Source organism: Strix aluco, chromosome 20, assembly GCF_031877795.1.
Source record: "Strix aluco isolate bStrAlu1 chromosome 20, bStrAlu1.hap1, whole genome shotgun sequence".
Lineage (NCBI taxonomy): Eukaryota > Metazoa > Chordata > Aves > Strigiformes > Strigidae > Strix > Strix aluco.
This window is the reverse complement of record NC_133950.1, coordinates 10,606,459-10,627,999: the sequence shown is the minus strand read 5'-3', so window position 1 is coordinate 10,627,999 and position 21,541 is coordinate 10,606,459. Positions and strand designations below refer to the sequence as shown.

The following is a 21,541-nucleotide window of genomic DNA, read 5'->3' as shown; positions in this document are numbered from 1 at the left end:
AAGAAAAGCTGCACCTACCCACCCTCTAGAGGAAAAAGCTACGCACAGGATTTGCAGGGAGCTGCAGACTTCTTATCAGCTCATACAGGCTCATGCTCCCAAGCTGAGAAGTGATGGCCACAAGAAAAGAGCCCTAGATCTTCTATCATACACGCTGCAGAAACTGAGCTGAGAAACTTCCTCATCTCCCTCTTTTCTCCCCTTTGCGTGGTGACGTGGAGCTGGAAGCACAGCAGCAGTCACCTGGCCACATCACATACACTACACCCAGGGGCCCAGGATACCCTCTGCTTGGGTGCAAACCTCAGAGACCAAGCTACGTGTGCCCGGAGGACTCAGCCAAGATTTTACAGAGAAGGCTAACAGCCAAGTCCTGTACCACGGTGAGGGGGGGGGGGGGAAAAAGCAGCCCCCCCCAAAAGCTGGAAAATGCTCAGAAACTGAAAGAGGGGAGCAAAAGTTTTACAGTTGGTCACTGTTAAGAAAACCCCACTAACATCCCCTCTCCCCTACACCACCCCACGGGCAGCGGGAGAGGAAATAAGAAGAATCAGGCGTCTCGCATCAACGTACAGAGAGTGTAGAGCATCCACCCTGGGCCAGGCCCCGACAGGCAGTGCTACAGCCATCACTCACTTGACAAAAATGAAGGCTGCAACAGACTAAGAGCATAGGCACTGTAAGAACACCGATTACAAGGTAGTATTACAAAGCTACAAGCACTCAAATCACCATACAACTAGTAATTAGTCACTCCAGAAAGCTTCTGATCTGGCTGGGTAAGAATCCCTATTTTGCTGTTGTGGAAACAAAGGTAAAAAGCTACCCTTCACCCCCACAGCGAGCCTGTGCCTGGCCTTGCACTTGAATGCTAGGACATCCAACTCCACTACCTGCATTTATCTTTTCAGCACACAGTGCTCTCTGTAGTCACAAATGCTCCACTTCAGTGCACTGCTGAACAACAAGTGACCTTTTCTGATCCTTTATTAAGGATGACTAATGGATACAGCAATAAAGTTTCATTATAATTTGATTTTTCCATACATATAACTCTCACCCATGGGCTTAAAATTTGCTTTGCTTGATCTTTTGCCCAACTGGACTGCTCAGTGAGATCAAGCATAGTAACTCTGCAATTTCTGCATAATGGGAAGGACAGGTGTTTTTTCACATTTAAAGAAGTTTTCAGGTTTGTGAACAGGTTTATGGCAAAGAACGTCATCTGAAAACGACCACAGATACCCTGCTGACACACTTGTGTCCCGTATCTGCGTCCCTTGTCGTCCAATAAGGCAGGAGTTCAGGGTGCTACAGGGGCCAGACACATGGAAGGGAACAAACGAGATACAGCAGGGTTGTGCAGCAGGGGAAAGAGGCCACAACACGTTTCATCACAAGCTCACTCCAGCCCAGCAGGACAGCAGGAAACTAAATGCCACTGAAACATGGCACAACGCCCTCAAGTCTCTGCCTCCTCTACCGCTGCGGCTAATCTGTTCCTACTCTATTCACCTCACCTCTGCTGAGGCTAAAAGCCAACTGTGATTACTTAAATACCAGTTAAGACATATGTCATTCTTTCTGAACCAAGCAGACAGAAAAATTAAATACAACTCCTTTGATACATTGGTGTATTAACTCAGAAGCATCACAACAATTCAGAGTGAGAGCGCTCTTCTGCTCTTGGCTGTAACCCAAGTACTGCCACTACCCGACGCATAGCTCATGCTCTATGACACATTGAGACTGCTGCTGATGCTCTCCTTTCATAACTGTCTTGGGGTTGTACTGGTTCTTGACAGGAAGGCCAGATGACTCCTTGTCCATCTCCCTAGCACGAGAGATTCAACAGTTCAGGCAGCCAAGGGGCCTGCACGGCAGTGAACATGCTTGTCTGAGCAAGACAAGGTGCGCCAGCCTGCTCTGTGACAGGCTCAGATACAGACAAATCCCGCTGCTTCACTTTATTCATCACACATTTCAGGTACGTGGCTGTGTGCAGCTACTGTCATTACCACATTCAGAGACCTTCCATTTTATCACATGGCACTCACAGAAATCCAGCATGACGAAATGACTGTTCTGCTTGTCCCTGATAAACTGTCCTTTAAACGAATTCTCTATAAAAAGAATCCACAAATGAACCTGCCTTTTCTCAGGCAGCTGCTTGTTATAACAAGCTTACTTGACAGCTCTGCATGAAGAGCCTCTCTTACAGATTGTGAACAAGGGCCTGGAGAGTACAATTATGAGTGAGAGCACCACAAAGAAAACAACCACAAGCGCTTATAGCTTATTCCTATGCTGCATTCACCAGTCACTAAATACCTGCAATTACAGAAGACTCCAAAGCCTCACTGTCAGGCAACAAGAACGCAACCAACCTGAGAAAGATTGCAAGCTTGAGTATTTAGTGTCACTGGACCTACCTTTGCCTATAACGAGACCACACTTATCGGCTGGCACCGTGTAGGTTATCTCCTGCATGCCCCCAGGTGTTCCAACACTCCAGTCCCCACGGCCACGACCTCTTCCTCGGGCAACAGCCAAGCTTCCAAAGCCATCTCGTTCCTTGGAAGGCAAAAAATTTGCATCAGTGGTTTTCTGCTGGCCCCAATGCACATTAAAAACAAAATAAAGCAAGGTAAGTTAAACTGCATTATAATCAATGGCACTGAGTTAAGATATTCTTGGACTTCAGTTTCACATTCAAGATTTTGAAGCACTTTAAAGAAATGCCAAGTAACGTAGGTTACAGTTGCCTTCCTGACTCAGGAAGATATTTATATATTTTAAATGCATGCCTTTATATCTGCTGAAATAAACCTATAAATAAGCATCAACTACTAAAGGACTTTTAGTTTATGATGGGGGCTTTCCCTTAGAACAACCAATAGATCTTGGTACTGACACACACAGAAGTTGCTTCCAAACCCTTTCAAGTGTCTTCTTTAAAGAACTGCTGGAATTACTCAGCTGAAATGCACATTTTCCAAAACTTCCAAAGGAAGCTTTTAAGTTCAAAGACACTTAAAGGACATACCTATTTCGGGTAACTGATTTCTCCAAAAGACCACAGGCAGCCAGAGGCTATCATGACAGACCTCAAAACTTAAGTGGATTATTTAAAAAAAAAAAAATAGGGAATCAAGTATTCAAACCAGATCTCAGGGCAAGAAGAGATATCAAGACCTACCCTTGATGGACAAATCATGCTCAGGTTTCCAGTCTGGAATGACCTAACATCTTTACTTCTCATAATACAAAGGGAATATACAACCCCCTTCATGAGTCCACCCATTTTTGTTCTTCTTGTCCTTGGCAAATACAGTTATGTTGGTTTCTTTCTTAGAGCACAGTGACCACATACGTGAGCACTCGCTGCCTTCCCTGGCCACTAGACCAGCGGACCAGAGCCTGAAGAGGAGGCACCATGGAGCACTGTTAATGCTCTGCTGTCCACACGTTACCCAGCCTCCCGTCACTGCCTCACACTGCTGCTGGACTCCATTCCATCAGGCCGCTGTTTCCAAATAACTTAAGAACAACTAAACGTGGGGTAAACATGAAGCTACAATGAGGTCTCATAATACTGCCTGAGAACAGGGGACTTCCCATAGTTCAGTTAGCCCATATTACATTAAAAAACCCAAATAAACAAAACCACAAACCTAGCAGCTCTGTCCTGGGCAGCAGCATGTGTGGCCTACCGGGGGGAAAATTTAACACTGCTGTTCTTCAGATGGTGGCATCTATCCACACAGCCACATGCATGCAGACTACATTCCCATATAAGCACCTTCCTCCCAAGAGCCTCCAGAACCCACCTGTGCTGTGAGAATGAGCTCACTGATGATGTGTGCTGCGTGTTGACACCTATCGGGAAGGCCCATGACCTGTGCGACTCTTTCAGAACTAATCCCATCATCTGTGAAGAGAGGTTGCAAAGCCTAAATTAAAAGCAGAAAACATCCACCCACCAACGAAAGCTTCCTTCTAGCACCACCACTGCTATCAGCATTTTCACATACCATAACTACCCCAAGAGCTACCTCTTCCCTCCACCTTCAGCCCCTCTTCCATGGACTGAAAGAAACCAAATCCCAACCCACACTGCAGAGGGAACAACATTTAAAAGGCACCACTTTCAAATGTCAAAAAGCCATGAAAGAGACCGATATAATTTTAAGAGGACAAAGGCAGCTTTGATAGGTGATCAGACAGCCAAGGACCCAGAGAAAGTTACTTAGAATTAATCAACTCCTGATCCCCAAAGGCTTTAATGTCCTGAAGGAGAATCCTTTAACAGGAAATAAAAGGTTTTTTGTTATTGTTATTTTGTTTATCCATATAATTACCACTCAAGACATGACTGTTGTGACATCTAATGTTTGCAAATGAGCTGTATATAATCTTATTCTCTGAAAAACAGAAAGTGCACAAGGAAGCAGCACATCATATTTAAAATGGTTTCAGAAAGAGACACAATCCACCTCTAAGTTAGGAAGGCCTAGCTGCTGTAACCTCAGATCAGATTCACTTTAGCAATCCCAAGCTGGAACACTGGTCAGAAAGTAATGGCTCTCCATCCTCACACAAACCTGGTTTAAATTGAATCCTAACTCCAGCATCATTCTGAATCTTTTTGATCATTTCTCCATTTCTTCCTATCACAATTCCAACAGCAAACCTGGGCACAGAGACCTGATGGGAAAGGCAAAGCAGTATGAAAGCTCAGAGAACTAGACTGAATTACTCTGATTTTACAACGAGATGCTCTTAACTATGAGGACAGGTCACGTTAAGCAGCTCCAGGCTACAGAACACATCCCTTAAGAAAAACAAACATGTGGCCACAAATTCCTTCCCCGCTAAATGAACTCTGCACTACAAGAATGCAGCTTAAAAAGACAATTAGAAAAGTGCCATCTGGGAGTCCATGAGAACTCCTCTTCTTTGCAGCCAGACTCACTCTTCTGGCAACAAAACACAATACATTTAGAAATATGCTTACAGGTTACATGTGCAATTTGATGACTTCCACCCACTACCCATCCCACAGGGAGGTTAGCAGAGTACTCGTGAAGAAAACATACCTCTATGCTGCCTCCTCCCATTCTAGAACTGAAATCATTGCGTACGCCTCGGAAGTCTGCCTGATCTTTCTCTCGGATGATCTCCAGTACCATTTCCCTCGCTTGCTACATGGGGAAAGAAGTTACAGTTAGCTTAAAATTATTCTGCTTGCCATTTTGGTGTTAGGGCCTCAACAGTGGCTAATGGTCAGGCTTCAGACAAAGCGATCTCCATCTGCTTAAGGGAAACAGCATTCTGATTTAGAGTTTCTTTTACCATAGCAATGGAGATCTGTTCTTGATGGCATCTTCCACGTCTGACAAAACCTGCCAAGTGTGCAAGGTGGCAGTTTCTTGTGTGGAATTGCTTCCCTCAGTCTTTCAAAAAAAGGCCCTTTACCTTTCAAAGTATCTTTGATTGTTTTTCTATTTTTGTTTTTAAATTAAAGGAAGCAAAGGCCCTTTCCTACTGGACAGAACTGAAACCAATATAGTCAGGTAGAAACTGTGGTAGCATAGCAGAGATCACGTCCATTAAGAGCTAGAGAGAACGTAACAAGGAGGCAGGTGGGCAGTAGTGAGCTTATGGACACTTAGAAAAATTAAGCCCATGTCTGCAGTAATCCAGCAAGACATTTTCTGAGACAAATGAATATTATTCCTAGCTACTTGTAGCCCTCAAGGCCGTTCACAAGCTTCCATGTAGCCCAGCTAGTAGAAGTGTACCTTGGAAATAAATCAACAGTAGTCACCATTAAAAAAAAAAAAAAGCGCCTACACGTTGAAACCAAAGCCTTTGCTTCTATATATTACCAGTCAAGCTTTTGACATTTTGGTTCTATTTCCAAGTTTGAGGGACACTGGTGGATCTGACTCCTTCCACGTTTTTACATATTTTCCATATTTTCCATCCCCCTGCAGTACTTTTTACAGAAGGAAACAACTCAAAGACATTTAAGAGATGCCAAGACAGAAATAAGGACAATGGAGAGATTTCACAGGGATTTGAGAGAGTTAAGAAACACTCTTGCAGCATCTAGAGAATCCCACCTAACCCAAGGATTCATCAAGCTTCTTAAGTGCTTTCTAAGCGTGCTGAACTTTCCTAAATGCCTCAAAGATCTTCCACCCTATGCAGTCTCCACAATTGCTTGGCACAATTTATGGCATGGAAAATGTGACAACAGCAAATCTTACAGGGCAGAAGCTGCCACCTGGAAAGCAGCAGTACTTAAAAGTATGATTTGGTTAAAAGTAGCAAGACTGCCATTGAACTCCTTTTTGCACATCTGTGCCTCCACAATAAGAATTTTGAAAAAATTAAATCTAAAAGCCCACTTGCAATAAGATGTTTGAAAAATACAACCCAAACATACTATCCCTGAGCAACATCAACTGTTGCAGCAATTTATGATTAGGGAGATCCTATGAAACAGAACTATTTTTATTAGAGACAGGAATGCTAAGCTAGATTTAAAGTACTTAGCAAGGTATGAAAAGCACTTGCTGAGAAGTGGAACATGCCACAGTTAAACTTTAATTCTTTAATTCAAGCGCTTCCATCATGCTGCAACCTTCCAGTCTCCGGCTGATCATGGGTTTCTGCTTTGAACCGCAGGTATGAACATATCTGTAGGACCCTGACACAAGGAGACTGAGGTACCAACACTAAGCAAACCCCTTGGTTTCAGGAGTTGTCATGGGATTAGTTTGTTTAATTACCTGCGTCAATTGGCTGTCTGAGATGTGAACCTCCCCACAAAACTTTCTCAAAGGTGTGATGAAGTTAGTCACTAAGAACCCATTTCAAGTAACGTAAATTTTTTGCTACATGGACTGCAAAGCGTTTCAAAGCGACTTTCTCCAAACCCTCCTCAGCTCTTCTCCTACCCACGTCTAATATCTATGGGGAGTGAGAGCCCCTAGGTTACCCTGTGAACAAGCCAACACTTGCTAGTCTTGTGTTTTAACTTACTCAAACCTCATCAACCTTACAGAACAAACAAAACCAGCAAGGATCGTTACAGTTGGATTCAACTTCATTAGATGCTCACAAATACACTAAAGTTTAAATTTCTTCTCTGGGGCAACTGCTTACTTTTATTACATACCTGTACTTTATATGCATCTCCTGTAATACGGAGAGGTTTATCGGCTCCAGTAGGCAACGGACCATCTTGGATCATAATCATTTTCACACCTGTTCGCTCCTGAAGAAAAAGCACAGAGCACTTTGCTAAGCAGAGTCCCTAAAACAAGGGACTATATTTCGGTTACTAAACATTACGCAGGTCAATTCAGCAGCTTCACAGAACGCTACTTTAGCTCTTCACGGGTAATTATAGCACAAACTCAGTATCAGTCCTAGAGGGTAAAGAACTGCCAGAAAGTGTGCTACTCCTGAAGTTCTCAAATAGCTGAATCCTTTGCAGAGAGAAACCCTCTACCTCAACAACTGATTTCCAAAAATCTGTAACTGTCTGCATATAATAGTTATTAAGTGATGAGCCTTAAAACTACTGGATGACAGAGGCCTAATCAGGGCACTCAAAAACACCTACATTTTTGACCTAGGTGCTTTTCTGAAACCCTCTAGTCTTTAAAAATCTTGTACCAGATGGAGGAATAAAGAATGTCTAGGAATGTAGTTTTATACATAACATTTTTAGTTAGAAAGGGGTGGGATGAGGGAAAAAAAAAAAGAAGACACACGCCAGCTTTATCACAGATCAGCAACAAAAGAGAAGCACAGCACTCTACAACAGCATGGCTGGCATTAAAAACTATTGCAGCAGCAGACTAGACAGGGCTTTTTCTTGGCTGCAAGGATCCCCTCCTAATCAGCACGCACCAAACGTTATCATCTAAAGCACACTAGTTTCTTTCACAGTTCTGGCAAAACTCCACTACGTGCGTAGCTGGGGACAAACTGATTTTGTTTGTAACACAAGATTGGATTTGAGTCCAGCTCTCCGAAGGCAGAAGAGTAGTCCCTGCTGTAGAAGGTTAGAGCATTTAAGGCTCTCCATTTCAGCACGCTCTTGTTGATCTAGAGAAGCTGCAGTAGGGAAGAGAGCCCTAAAGTAAATGCATCTTGCGCACCTGCAACTGTTTTATTGTTTCACCTCCTTTGCCGATGACTAGACCCACTTTGGATGCCGGGATCAAAATCTCCTGAATCGTACTGTTGCCATCAACATCGTTGTGAAAACCAGGTCCGTTCCGACAGCGATCTACAATCTGCCCCAGTAGCCGTTTTGCTTGTCTTTGGAAAAGAATCGAGGGAAACAACCATTAGACAACATTGTTCCATGTGACCAAGAGACCAGGAACCGTCGGAATGGGAAGCGATTGGGGAGAGGAGAAGTAGTGAAAAGATGGAGGAAACCACAGTTAGCACAATGTTTGCTTTTTTTTAAAAAAAAAACCTCTTTGATGTATATTTTCCCCTATCATGATTACTTATAAGCAGTTTGATTTTTGAAAGGGGAAGAGAGAAGGAAGAGCAGCAGCATGCTCTGACCTCTTTGGAAGTTAAGGATAATAGTTGAGCTATAGCATTTGGGGTGCTTAATTTGAATGAAGATGCTCTAGGTTCTACGCTTTTCTACACTTTTTTTAACATACATACAATATTTGGTAAAACTCAAGCTCTGTTCTTCTCGGTCAAGACAAAAACCACACTCTGCTCTGATACTACCACAGCACACTGGTTAACCACTCTCTGATCAGGCACAGGCAAGTGCCTTGCTCTGCTCTGCCTGCTCTTGCCAGCAGCACCAGAACACTGCTCTAACACAGCCTCTGCCCCAAGCAGCAGGTGCCAAAGCTACACTGCGAAGCGAGGCAAGGATACTGCAGCCAAGGATACTTCACAACCAGTGAAAGACTGGGTTCTTCTACTCCTGGTGAGAAGAGACACACAAAGAAGCATTTGGGAGATTAAATATCTCTTCTCTAAAAATCTTTAGCATGTCAGAGGTAACCAGCAGGGTCTCCCTTCAGCTTGAAGACTCCTAGTACCAACACATCCCTTTCCTGCCCTTCTCGCACAACCCTTCTCAAAGCAGGTAGAAGAAAGTCACCTGTTCCCTATTCAGCCTAAAGCAGCATCTTCCCCTCTCTCCACTTCATACCAAGCCCTATCAGGCACCCTGGGAGGGCTGGCTTCTCTCTGGCAGTTTGAAGAAACAGCAGAAGGTCATCCCTCGCAAGCAGACATTCACCCGAGACAGCTCAGGGGGTGGTGATCTGAGGCTGCACACAGATCAGAGCATTGCGTCCTCCTGACTCTCTCACAAAAGGCAAAAGGTGGCATTTCTGGAAGCCCACTTCAAATACTCTGGAAGAGTCTTAAGAGTTTTTATTCATCTACCTTCATATTTTGCATAGAGTTCTTTTAGTAACAATATAGAGACTACAACAGTTAATACACAACGTATTTCAGATGAGGAGGGGTCACCTGGAAATTAACCTTATTAGTTTGCCACTGGATATAACTAATGGAAACACTCCTCACAAAACCCTTCCCAAAAAAGTCTGACATCTTCACTGGTTTCCTTACTTCATTTTCCTTTTCTACACGTAGCCTGAAAAAAATAGTTCAAACAACCAATTTGATAAGAATTTTAGCACAAAAGTAAATCAAATTTCACCTAATTCCATGTCCTCAACACCTTGTTCTGCTTCACACATTGAGTATTCTCAGTTTTCTTTTTTTTTTATTTATTTATATTTTAAGACATGACTACATTTAACTGCTTATTTCAGAACCATGAAGTCTTAACTATAGCTCTCCCCCATTTTCCCCCAACTGCATCTCATCAGGCATCCCAGCTTTTTAATATTTTGCTCTTGTTCTGAAATATCCTTTGCTACAGGGGGAAAAGCACTTCAATATCGGCAAGAATACACTGCCTGCCCTTTAACGTGAGCTTGCCAATTATATTTATTCTGGCTCACTGCTTGCAGTATTATGGTAGAATAAGGAGATTTAAGTACCTTTAGATCTCTTAGGAATGGAAGAATGATGAGTGTCTTCTCTTTAGAGAGACAGTCTTTGCGCCCATGTATTTTCACTATCAAATGCAACTCAAAGATTTCCAGATGGATTTTAAAAAACCCACCTACCCAAAGGCTGGGGAGAGAAAGAGCAGCTCCATATGTTAAGTGTGTTCCTGTAAGCCTGAGGATCCTGGATCCAGTTCCAGCAGGAGGTCCTCAACTGGTTTGTGAGAGTCTCAAACTCAGCTCCTGGGAAGGGGGAGGGAGGAAACACTGTCCCTAAAGTTTCTATAGGCCTAAAGAGTAGAAATCCCTGCTGGCTGGCCGGCCACGTGTCTCTACCATGCAGGGATCAGAATTCAAGACTTTGGTTCAGTCCTTTGCTTCTGGTTGGCAGCGATGCAGAGCCAAGCACACCCATGGGCCTCATGCTGCTCTGCAACAACACCAACACCTCCAGATTATTCTGGAGTGGCACCGACAGGCTTTGGAGGCCTCATGCAGCCCTTCTTCAGCTGGAAGGATGGTCATCTCAATAGGAGTAGGGAAGCGAAGGGGAGAAGAGAAGTGCCCTTCCACAGCTTAGCTCAGTATCCTGGAAAGCTGCAGTTAGAAAACTGCATCCTAGGTGCCCTAAGAGCAACCTTGCCCTGCGGAGGGGAATTCCACGGAAATTTCTGCAGAGGCTTCAAACTGCAACTGGAAAAAAGCCTTTGAGGTGCACAGTTTAAAGCATCAGACCAAGAGGTTCTATGCTCCAGAGACCCTCAAGTTTCTCTAGGCCAACATTTGCTGGTACGGCTAACGAAGTAGCACCACTGACAGAGCACAGCATTAGGGAGAAGAGAGAGGAGGAGAAAGGAGAGAAATGAAATCAGAACTCACTCAATGCTCTCTGGCGTCCCGGTGAGTACACAGGGCCTCTCGGGCATCCCACCGCTGTCTGCAAAGGAAACAAGGAGGAAACTTTTAATACATGGGATTAAAAAAAAAGGCAGCTGTTTCAGTAACTATCAAGCACTAACAGAAGCACCGTCCCCCTGTACACAGAGCACATCAATGAATTCAAAGACATCCAGGGTCAACATATTTTAAATGATTTGCTGGATGTCTGCATTCTTTTAAAGCCATCCCCACCAACTAACGGGAGGGGTAAGAACTTAGATTACATTCATCCACTGTTTCCCAAACAGCTCTGTAGTACAGTCTTCCCCAAAGCAAACAGGCACTAGCACAGAACAAATGGTTGGTCCCCTTTTTTCAGTGCAAGGCGATTTGTACAAAGAGCTGCTGCCACCCTCCTGAAATATCTTTGCCAGGAGTTGGAGCTGACCAGACTAATCAGAGACAAATCGCAGAGCTGAGCAAAGTAGTACCACCAGAGGAAAACTGAACAGCTGCAATTTCAGGTCTAAGTACAACATGGATTGTCCATTTGCACTGTACCCATCCGTTGGTTAAAGACAGTTCCTTCATCGTTTCATTCCCCAAACCACCTGACAAGCCCATTTTCTATGCTAGTTGGCAGGTCAGTCCCGCGACAGCTCTCCCACGCACAACAGCCTAGTATAGATCAGCTGTTAACGGTGATGACATGCCAGGAGCGTGGCCTGATCTAATGGCGGCACATCCTTCAACATTAAAACCTGTTCACCCGCCATACAAAGAGGCTCTTACCTGGAGCAATTTGAATTTTGCAGCCAGACTCTGCCTGAATCCGTGAGATCTGTTCTCCTCCCCTGCCGATTACTGAAATGAGTTCAACAAGCATCAGAACATACCATTTTTCTAAGTAACTGCAGAGCACCTTCCCCCTTTTACTCCACTGCAGCTATCTATGAAGGAATGGTTTGACTCCAGGATTGCAGATGAGGCATCCACAGCATGACCAAATTTATCATAGCAGAAAAACATTAAAATACTGCCAAAAGTTATTCTATTTGCTTGGAAAAGCAAAACAAAACAGGAAAGCCTGTCTTGCACTGGAATGGAAATACACAGTATGCAAGAAATAAGGCACTAGTTTGCGTGCTGCTAGAAGAGTCATTTTAAGTATATCTTGTTCAGCCTGAAGCAATAAACCAGTTATTTGGGGTACTAAAAAAGGCAAAGACTTTTGCTTTTATTTCTTTAATATTCATATTTTACTGCCTCTTTTCAATGGACATGCTATGTGGCTGGTCTGCACTCAGAACTGCTACATACTGAAATGCTCTATCAACCTTAAGTGAAAACAAATACTCATCTCCCTTAACTCCTGGAGTCAGCACATCACTGTTTCACAATGAGACATACTGAGGAGCGACTATGTGCCAATCACCATTCATGTCCTTCCCAGACTGCAAAAACAGCAAAACTGTCAAGTCAAACAGGTATGCCTGGCTCAAGATGCTCCTGCAGAAGTGTCTCAGCTGTGGGGTTGCCACCCTCATGCATCTGCCCGCTCCTGAACCAGGATTCGATTTAACACAGAGATGATGCACTAACAGAGCACGCAAGCTCCCCTCTCAGTGCTCCCCCACATGTGGTACCAGGACTGATAAATGAAGAGGTCTGACAGGAGAAGCGTGAGCGTTTCCTTTGCAGGAATTTGAGTTACAGTTTTATAGTGTCTTTAGAGTCAGGACAAAACTTCACGCACTAAGGGGTAATTATCATCGCTTGTTATTTTCTGTTTTACTCCCCATATATCAAATTGAAAGAGATACACAGAGATCTAGCAGTGGAAGAGTCTATGCAATCACTGTAGTAACACATCAGCAGGAGGTGCCATTGAAAGGAAGAGTAATGATTGTCAAGAGGAAGAGAGAAATTAGAATCAAGCTTGAAAGAGAACAGTATCAGGAATGCAAATCTAGGAAAAATTCTCATCTCAGCAATGCATATTGGTTGCGTTTCCCTGCAGCAAATTTATGAGAGATTTAAAATTCTGTTTAATTTGCCTTGAGTCAACTCTTATTTTAACATTTAAATGTTGTTTTCCTCCCTCAACTCTCACAGTTTTGCATACTCAAAGGAAGCAAAACGTTTCAGTGAGAGGAAATAAATTCACTTTTGACTTGTTTATGTACTATGCTAGTGGGAATTTAAAGGAGAGAATCACTAACACTCTTCAGTGACTTGTACCACACAGTCTTATTACTGGGACACCAAGCTTCTCCATGCAGTTTGCACCTGGATTTTAAACACAGATCATCTGGTCCCCATGAAGACAGCATTAGACAAGGCTTATCCAAGGCTAGTAAGCACAAAAACTCGTTGGCATGTCAGAATAAACAGCATTCCTGCACAGAAAACACATCAAGAAACATCAAAAGCATCCAAGGTACTTACTAAATCCAACCATTTTATCAGGCACTTTGAACTCTTCTGTTATTACAGCCCTAAAAAAAAAAAAAAGGAAGGGAAAAAAAAATCAAATAGTCATTACAAAGAACAATTTGGAAGACAACTATGTCCCTGCCATGGAAACCAGGCACAGCATAAGGCTTTTGCACACACAGATAAACACCACATCAGAGTCAAAATCATTTGTTTTGGAAGGGACCTCTCGTGGTCACCTAATTTCTCCTATGCTGGATGTATTTCCAGTCTACTCTCCACTATCTTCAATGGAGATGATGGAAGAACCTCGTTTTGTCATTCTTTCTCCAGACAGATTTAACAGAACAGTGGCAAAGTTTCTTTAATATTTAGCCTAGACCTTCCAAGCCGCAATCTCTGACTATTACTTTTGGTTACGCTCCTGCCAAGAGACACTTACCAAAGCCAATCCCAATATAAACGACCCCTCCGATATTCACAGATATTTTTTTTTTTGCCTGTGTGTCCTTATCATTCTTTTCCTTGGAATTTATAAATGCTGTCTTCAATTATCCTTTGAAGTCTTATTATCTTGAGACTTCCATATCTATTGCTCTTTGGACTTTTTCAATGTGTCTCTGCCTCAAACCACAGCACCCAAAGCAATTTCCTAAGACCTGACCATAGTCAAGTAGAAAGGAATTAACTTGGATTGTTTTTTTGCTTAGTCATTTCTAACTTGTAGAAAATACAACACAATGAATATGGAATTTTCAAACTCTATGTATTTAGATAAGCATTATATACAATTTGTTCAGCAACTCAAAACCTGCATAAATTCAATCCAGGTTTTGTGGTGAGGTATATTAAAATATTCTCATTTTTTGCTTTAGATCAGTTAGGGAAGGTATAAAATCCACATTAGACTTCACATATTGGACTGCTATGCTGCAGGTAAAGTACTCTCCACTGTCCTGAGACTCCCTAGCAGCGATGCAAAACCAAACAGTGCCGTCCGTACCTGCAACAGAACAGACTCACCTGCTACAGAGAGATTCAGAATTACAGTTGTTTAACCTGCAATAAACCCAGCCTCTTGCCAAAATGTCCTATCCTGCATTTGTTAACCACCCTGTGTTGGAGGAACGGTTGCAGCTGGACAAAGCAACTAACCTAGCACAAAACCAACCACCAAAATCAGAAAGAAACCAATTCAGGCTTTGCAGCCTAATCAGTTCCCTGCATGAACATCACTCCTGGCAGAAGAGAGGTGGCAGGTAGCAGCAGGTGGCAGGTAGCAGCAGAGCTGCCCACCCCTTTCTGTGCTGCCCTAGCTGGACATTAGCTTTAATCTAACCATTAAAAATTGAAAGCTCTAGAGTCTTCAGAAATACATCTCATTTGTCCTTTCTGCTGAGGCTCCCAAACATGGTTATGATGGAAATGCAGTATTATTAGCCCGAAGGTGAATCCAGCTTTAGAAATGCTCTCCCCTTCCTACTCAAAACAAGACAGATAACTCCTTAAGACCGGGATTTGAAAAAAAACTGAGCATTTTGCTTTTGTATTAGATCCTAAGACATGCTGCATGACAACTCACACTTGCTTCAGACTCCCAAAACCATCTTTGACAAAGGAGTCATCCCAGGTCATATTACACCAACAAAACTAAAAAATAATAATAATAATTAAAAAAAAAAATCTACCTGCCCATTTAATACTTCCAACTTTTGTCAAAATGCCAGAGCTTTTTTCACTTTTTCTTTCTTCCCTCCCATCACAGCAGGGTAAGGGAGAAGAGAGAGAATTTATTCTTCTTGGTCCTGAAGATTTACAGGAACCAAATGCAAGTTTCATATCAACTCTTCTTTCTTCATCACAACAAAAAACCTTAAAAGTGTTAGCAGAAACCCCAGCCTGGAGAAAACTCAAGCTGACAGTTTCTCCATATTCTCAACCTCTGACTTCCTAACACTACTACAGATGGTGGATCAATAAACAATTAGAATTGATCAATAAATAATAAAACATAACCCACTGCTTACCTTTGATGTACCAGGGCCCCTAACTGGTTACCTACTGTGGCAGAGAGAGAAAAAAGGAAAAAAATCAAAGCATTAGCACGGATAAACTAACTTCATCCCTATAGAAAAGGAGTTCTTACCATTTCATCAAAAAAGAAAGAAAAGCAAAACAGTAATTTAGGTTCAGTGGCTGAAATGAATGCGTTGTGGTACAAAACAGGAGGGGATTTCTTGGTCAACACACACCATAACCCAGTGTCCAGCTGAACACAGGATAGGGAATTGATCCACGTCTCCCCATGCTGAGAGTCATGGGAGAAAATCCTGCCTGCCCAAATCCAAATCCCTGCAACTAACCTCCCCCCTTCCCAAATTAAGCCCAAGGTAGTAAAAAAAAAAAAAAAAAAGGAAAAAAAGGGGGGGAAGGAGATGAGAAATTTCAGGCAGACTGGTACGTATTAAAAAAACAAAAATAAAAGCTGATCAGACTCAAAGATTTAGGCTAAGCGAAAAGCATTAAGGAGCGCTTGCACATACTTCTCTCTGTGTCTCTTATCGGTGCTCCATGGAGCCCACTTACACGGAGACCTGTTAAAGGAATAGGGCTGTTAAGTAACCTTGTGGCACCCAAACAGTATTTTTTTTAAAAAAAAACCCACAACACATTTTACTGAATGCACACATTCCAGGCATATCTGCAATGTTAGCTGGTGGTCCATTTATGATTAGCAGTTATCTCCCCAGCTGACAACCCTCAAACAGATTTCTGCCCCCCCAACCCCAACAGATTAGATCTTTCTTCCAAATGTTAATGGAGAAAATATCATTAGACCAGCTCATGCAAAGTGGGAACACATGCCCTGCTGGGCTTCCTACTGGACTTTGCCTGCAGCAAACCAGCTAAAAACCAGACCATTTGGTCCTAACAACCACTTGAAAGATTATATTGCATGCCTGGAGGGCACAAGTAGGGAAACAAATGAAACCGGCCAACGTGTGAGCTGTGATAATAAAGATGCTGTTTCAAACTACCTTGCAGCAACCTGCACATTCTTTGACCTGAAATAAATTGGCAATCAGCTGGTGGGGTTAGAAAGCGGATGCATCCCACACTCTCTAAATCCGGTAGAAAAATGCATAAAGTTTGTGACCAAACACTTTACTCAAATAAAATAGACAAAAGAGAGTCAATACTGTATTTCTGCTGCATGTCAATACCTTCATAATAGTTCAGGACCAAAATATCGACAGCATATGTATTTTATTACTCTCCCCAGCTCCGTGATAAGACAACTGCTGTGTTATTGACTCAGTTAGATTTGTCTTTGCATATTCTCACCCTGAATATAAAAAGCTCTGATTTGATAACTATCAATACTGCAGTTGAAAAACGTGGGTGATGTAATGGGGAATATTTGCTCTAGCTGATAAGCCACTACCGTCGAGCTGAGCAAATACGACCAAATTCAGAATCTCGCCATCTTGCCCCAAACTGTGCTCTGAATAGTTTTACTACACGCAATAGGTCTGGTGGCTACTGTTGTGGTATGGGATTGCCCTTGCCACAGACCAGGCCACTCATTATCCCAAGATGCCAGAAAGAGTGGTCTTAACACTACAAGGCTGTATTTAAATATCCACTTCGCATTTCAATTCACCGTAACAGCTCTCTTAGCAGTCTGTTCCACTGCAGCCACTGCCCACAAATTACGAGACAGACACACATCCTATAATCAACTCCTGAAGTTCACACAAGGAACAGAAGAACCTTCATTTTGTAACACAATCCTACACTTGAAGAAGATAATTTCTTAAGGGAAAACTGTACGAGCACAACAAGTTAAATCAGTCAGGGAAATAATGCTTCAGATGTGTGTAACAATGTCTCCAACCCATTCCAAGTACTATACAAACATAGTAAGCCATGCACCACCCCAGAGATATCAGCCTTAGTGTGTATTTATTGTACAAATTAGTTAAAAAAAATTAAGCCACAATAACTTATGCGCAAGATCATTTCTTCCACGTTTCACAGATAACCTCTCCAAGAGCTGAGATGGGCTCGAGAGAACTGAGAGGGATTTACTTGAGGTCAGTTAAAATTTCTGGTTTTGGGGGAAAAAAGAATTGATGTGGCTCCCGGTTCCAACAACCTAAAGGTCCATTCCTTCTCCAACGTGCCCATTTTGCTCTGAAAGACAGACACTAATAGAGAGTCAGGGCTGGGGCAGGCCGCAATCGCTGCAGTACTGAAAGCTGATGTACTGTTCCACCATCTCCCTCTTCACACCAGGGAGGGGGCTGAACTCTGACAAGCCACATACCTATTTCCCTCTTTTACATCTGTTGAGTACAATTTAACCGTAACTGCAGTCATTTTACTGCAAATAAGGAAAAATACTGAATAAAATCAGCACCATTTCCTATTAATGGCACCTGCTGGTAGATAACTCTTCACTCTGCTTTGGGCTTCACCTTAACTGAATTCTACCTAACAGACACTCAAAACAAATGTGGATTTTTTTTCCACCCCATAAAACAAAGCAGTGCCTCCCACTAAATTAATGTGCATGGTGGGAATATACAATCTTGTCAAGAATATCTTCATGGCTAGAATAAAATCAGAGCGATGCATCTCCTGGAGAGCAGTGGAACAGGCCTGCATTTCTGAACCAAAGTGGGATCACACTAAATTTCAGAAAGCTACAAGGAAGACATTAGTTACCCTAATTCTTCATCATTAAATATTGCTAGGGTTTTTTTTAATTAAGTGGTCAAAACCTAATAATTTTCATGACTGCCTTCACTGCAAATCTTCATAGGTTTTTTTCACCTCAAACTGCCTTATTTTAAAAAATGGTGATCTGTAAAGTTGCAATTTTGAAGAACACTGGCATTTTGTGTATTACACTAAACCTTTTGCCGAGAGATCTGGACTTTTGCCCTGGTCCTCCTGCTGCTACAGATGTGTCAAGGGGCTAACTAACTTTCATCAGCAGTAAGACAGGGATAAGATTTCCTTTTGCCCATCGCTATTTTCATTGAAAACATGTTGAGGCAAAAGAATAAAGCATTCCGTACACCAGGATCATGTTGTGTTTGAGCCTCTCAGCTCTACTACAATCAAGTTTTATTACAGCAAAACAGGCCATCTTCATATCTGGATGCATCACAGAAGCTTGGGGAAGGCAGGGGGTGGAGAGAGGAGGGGTGTGAGGCTTCCCCAAGGTCTCCCATCTTTGTTTCCCCAATCTCAAAGGATGCCCCAGCCTTCAGCTGCAACACGGCTGTTTAGCTCCACATATATCACTGGAAACTTCTTCAAAGCAGTCCAAAACAGGGCAAATAGAGGCTAACACTCTGGCAATCAGACTCTTTGCAGCAGACTAGATCCCTGCTTCCTCTGAACAAAAGGAGGCTGTTTCTTTAAGGATTATTTAGCAATAAACAAACTTATTAAATTGTGCTGATAATTAGAAGGGAGGCCAGGAGCAGTCGGTGGCCATTAACTGGAGAGCTGAGGTCTATCCACAGCAAGGAGCCACAAGCAAGATGCCACCAGGTCTCTCTGCAGCTCAGGCTAACCCCATCTCTAGTGCTCACCGCCACTGGGAAACATTAACTGCGGCAAGTGGCCATCGAGATGCCGACTACGACTTACTGCAAGCAGTACAGATAAACCCGATCTCCTCCCTGCACTGTAGCTATTTGCAGGATTACTTTAAAGTTGTTTCCAGAAAGGGGAAATAAAGCAGCCAGGGAAAAAGAGAAATAATCAATTTCAAGGTCTATCTGATACAAACAGGCCAGGTCACCACGGCCAAGCTCTTCGTTTCAGATGAAGGTTATATTAAGGGAAGTGCAAAAGGCACTCACACATTCTGGTTTCCAATACTATGACAACTCTATTTTTCCTGGAAATGCCCTAAAAGCAGCTGGATTTGTTTTGACCAGCATGCTGTCACCCTGTCTTAAGACCACTTCCTAAGCTGACATCAATCAGCCACGCCAGCAGCTGCTTACAAAAATGGAGAGGCAGAATTAGATTTTCAGGAAAGACAGACAGTTTTCTTGTCACCCTAAGCACTTCCCCCCAACCCAATTTTTTCCAGGAGTATTAGGAACAGAAGTAATTTTCTAACAGCTACAGGGGGATAATGAAGCAGTGAGACCTGCACCCAGCTGTGAACACACAGTATACAGAAGTAAACAATCAAAAGATTTACCACCAGATTTGTTTCCAAGCCACCCAGAGCAGCAGAATGTATCCAAACCCCCGCACTATAAAATTTCTAGAGCATGCGTAACAACATAAATAATCACTTCTTGACAACAATGTCTCCAAACTGTGGTTCACAAACAAGCAGAAAATGGAGAAAAGTGTGGGCACACAATCCTGACACCCCTTGTTCACAGCTAACAGAGAACTAAAAGATCATCCAAACGGGAAGCGCTTTCCTAATATAAGTGTCTTGTTAAAACCAAATGCCACCTGCTGAAAGCTAAAGCTGCATTACAGACTTTCCGTGCCATGGCAGAAAGAGCTGACTCAAGTATGGATCATACCACAAAGCACTCGCAGCTTCAGGAGCTCCTCTGCCAGGCCACTGTTCTGGGTATGACATTAAAGAGTGGCACAGGAGGATTACGCAGTTAGGTGGGGAACTCATCGCCAACTGTATTTCTGATGCCATCAGAAATAAAACCCAAGATGACCTAAGCTGAAAGAAGTGGTACAACCCTTGCTCCTACCCTGACAATTCCTGTTTCTTCATAAAATTCCAGCCCTTTAAAATATTACTTCCATCATTTCTCTTCTCTAAGATCTCACAGAGCAGATTTTTGGTAAGGGAGTTGGACAAAGTTATGAAACCTACAGATGCATATGAACAACCCAAGGGCAAATACAGCATTGGAGCTACTTTAAAAACAGACAAGGCCCAGTGCTGAACTACAGGGTGGGCAAACACCCGTAGGTCTCCACACAGCAGCAGAACTGCCAACACAGGAGTCAGGAGTACAGCCACTCTGGAAGGCTCTCCCAGGAACGAAACCTGCTCATGGAGTTATCTGTCACAACACAAGAAACCAGCAGTAACATGCATTTATAGTCCAGACTGCAACTGTATTGACGTGGTTTGTGTCAACACAAACAAGGCTCAGCAAGGAACAGTGCTCACCAGTAAAAGTTTAAGTACAAAGTCTAACTTGCGCTGTCATTAAGCGCTAGAACCATTTTACATGTTAAACGTTCATAAAAACATTTTGTTAAGAGGTCAGATTTCTCAGTTCAGTCTGATGAATCAATGAAAGAAACAGGCAGGACTTATGTTATGAATGACTACTTCCTCGAAAGCTACTTTTATTCTTTTTCCCATATAGCCACTTACCTAAGCTATTCAGACAGAGCTCGAAGTGGTTCAGCACTCCTCACTGTTGCACAGCCTGCCTGACAGCCGAGCACCGTCCCGTACAGAAACCAGCACATACCAGTAATACCAGGCCCCCGGCTTCTCACAGACATAGGCTCAGATACAAGGCACAGAGGCTCACCCAGATAAATCCATTTTTTCCTAAAACACCAAACCAAAGGAGCAGCAACCTCAGAACCAACACCAGAGAACAAAGTGGGCTGTGGCATGTGTTCAGAAAACAGTAATGTTAGCAAGCCAGAGGTTCACATGAAAGAAACTTCTCCCTGTGCTTCAGCACGTTTTTTTCAGAATGAGAAGCAGACGTGCAGTATTTTCAGCCTTTGTATCAGACAAAAAAAAAAAATTCAAAATGAAGTGCTAGGCAGAAGCTTTGCTTATCTCCTCAGCACTCCTGAATGTATCTGTGAGGGAGAGAATCACCCTGGAGGGCTACCTGTGGCAGTACAAATACTAGAGGAAATAGGAAGACATAGCCACATTTTTTTTTTTTATAATCAACCACAGGCAAAGGCGAGCTCTTTGCATCTATACAGCAGCAAATAATACAGTTTAAACACTTCTTGTAACAGTGCAAATCATTAGAGTTGTAAAAAATAAAACACCTGTTCTAACATTTTTGTTGCTCCAACCAAAGATAAGAAACTAATAACTTATGTTAAAATTGTAACACTTCATACAATATTAACGCATTACAGTT

The 21,541-nt window shown here is 42.8% G+C and overlaps 1 protein-coding gene across 3 annotated transcripts in view; it reads right to left on the bottom strand.

The window, feature by feature from the left end:
* Positions 1-21,541, bottom strand: part of FUBP3 (far upstream element binding protein 3) — a 40,759-nt gene that overhangs the window by 11,437 nt on the left and 7,781 nt on the right. For 2 of the 3 annotated variants that reach the window (XM_074846017.1, XM_074846019.1), the window contains exons 3-13: positions 15,947-15,997; positions 15,431-15,464; positions 13,416-13,465; positions 11,760-11,831; positions 10,968-11,025; positions 8,181-8,343; positions 7,190-7,288; positions 5,100-5,204; positions 4,605-4,707; positions 3,831-3,931; positions 2,433-2,574 (exon numbers count right to left, since the gene is read on the bottom strand). In XM_074846017.1, coding sequence (XP_074702118.1) covers positions 2,433-2,574; positions 3,831-3,931; positions 4,605-4,707; positions 5,100-5,204; positions 7,190-7,288; positions 8,181-8,343; positions 10,968-11,025; positions 11,760-11,831; positions 13,416-13,465; positions 15,431-15,464; positions 15,947-15,997 — 978 coding nt within the window. The remainder of the gene's footprint in view (positions 1-2,432; positions 2,575-3,830; positions 3,932-4,604; positions 4,708-5,099; positions 5,205-7,189; positions 7,289-8,180; positions 8,344-10,967; positions 11,026-11,759; positions 11,832-13,415; positions 13,466-15,430; positions 15,465-15,946; positions 15,998-21,541) is intronic. The other variant, XM_074846018.1, reaches the window with a different exon arrangement.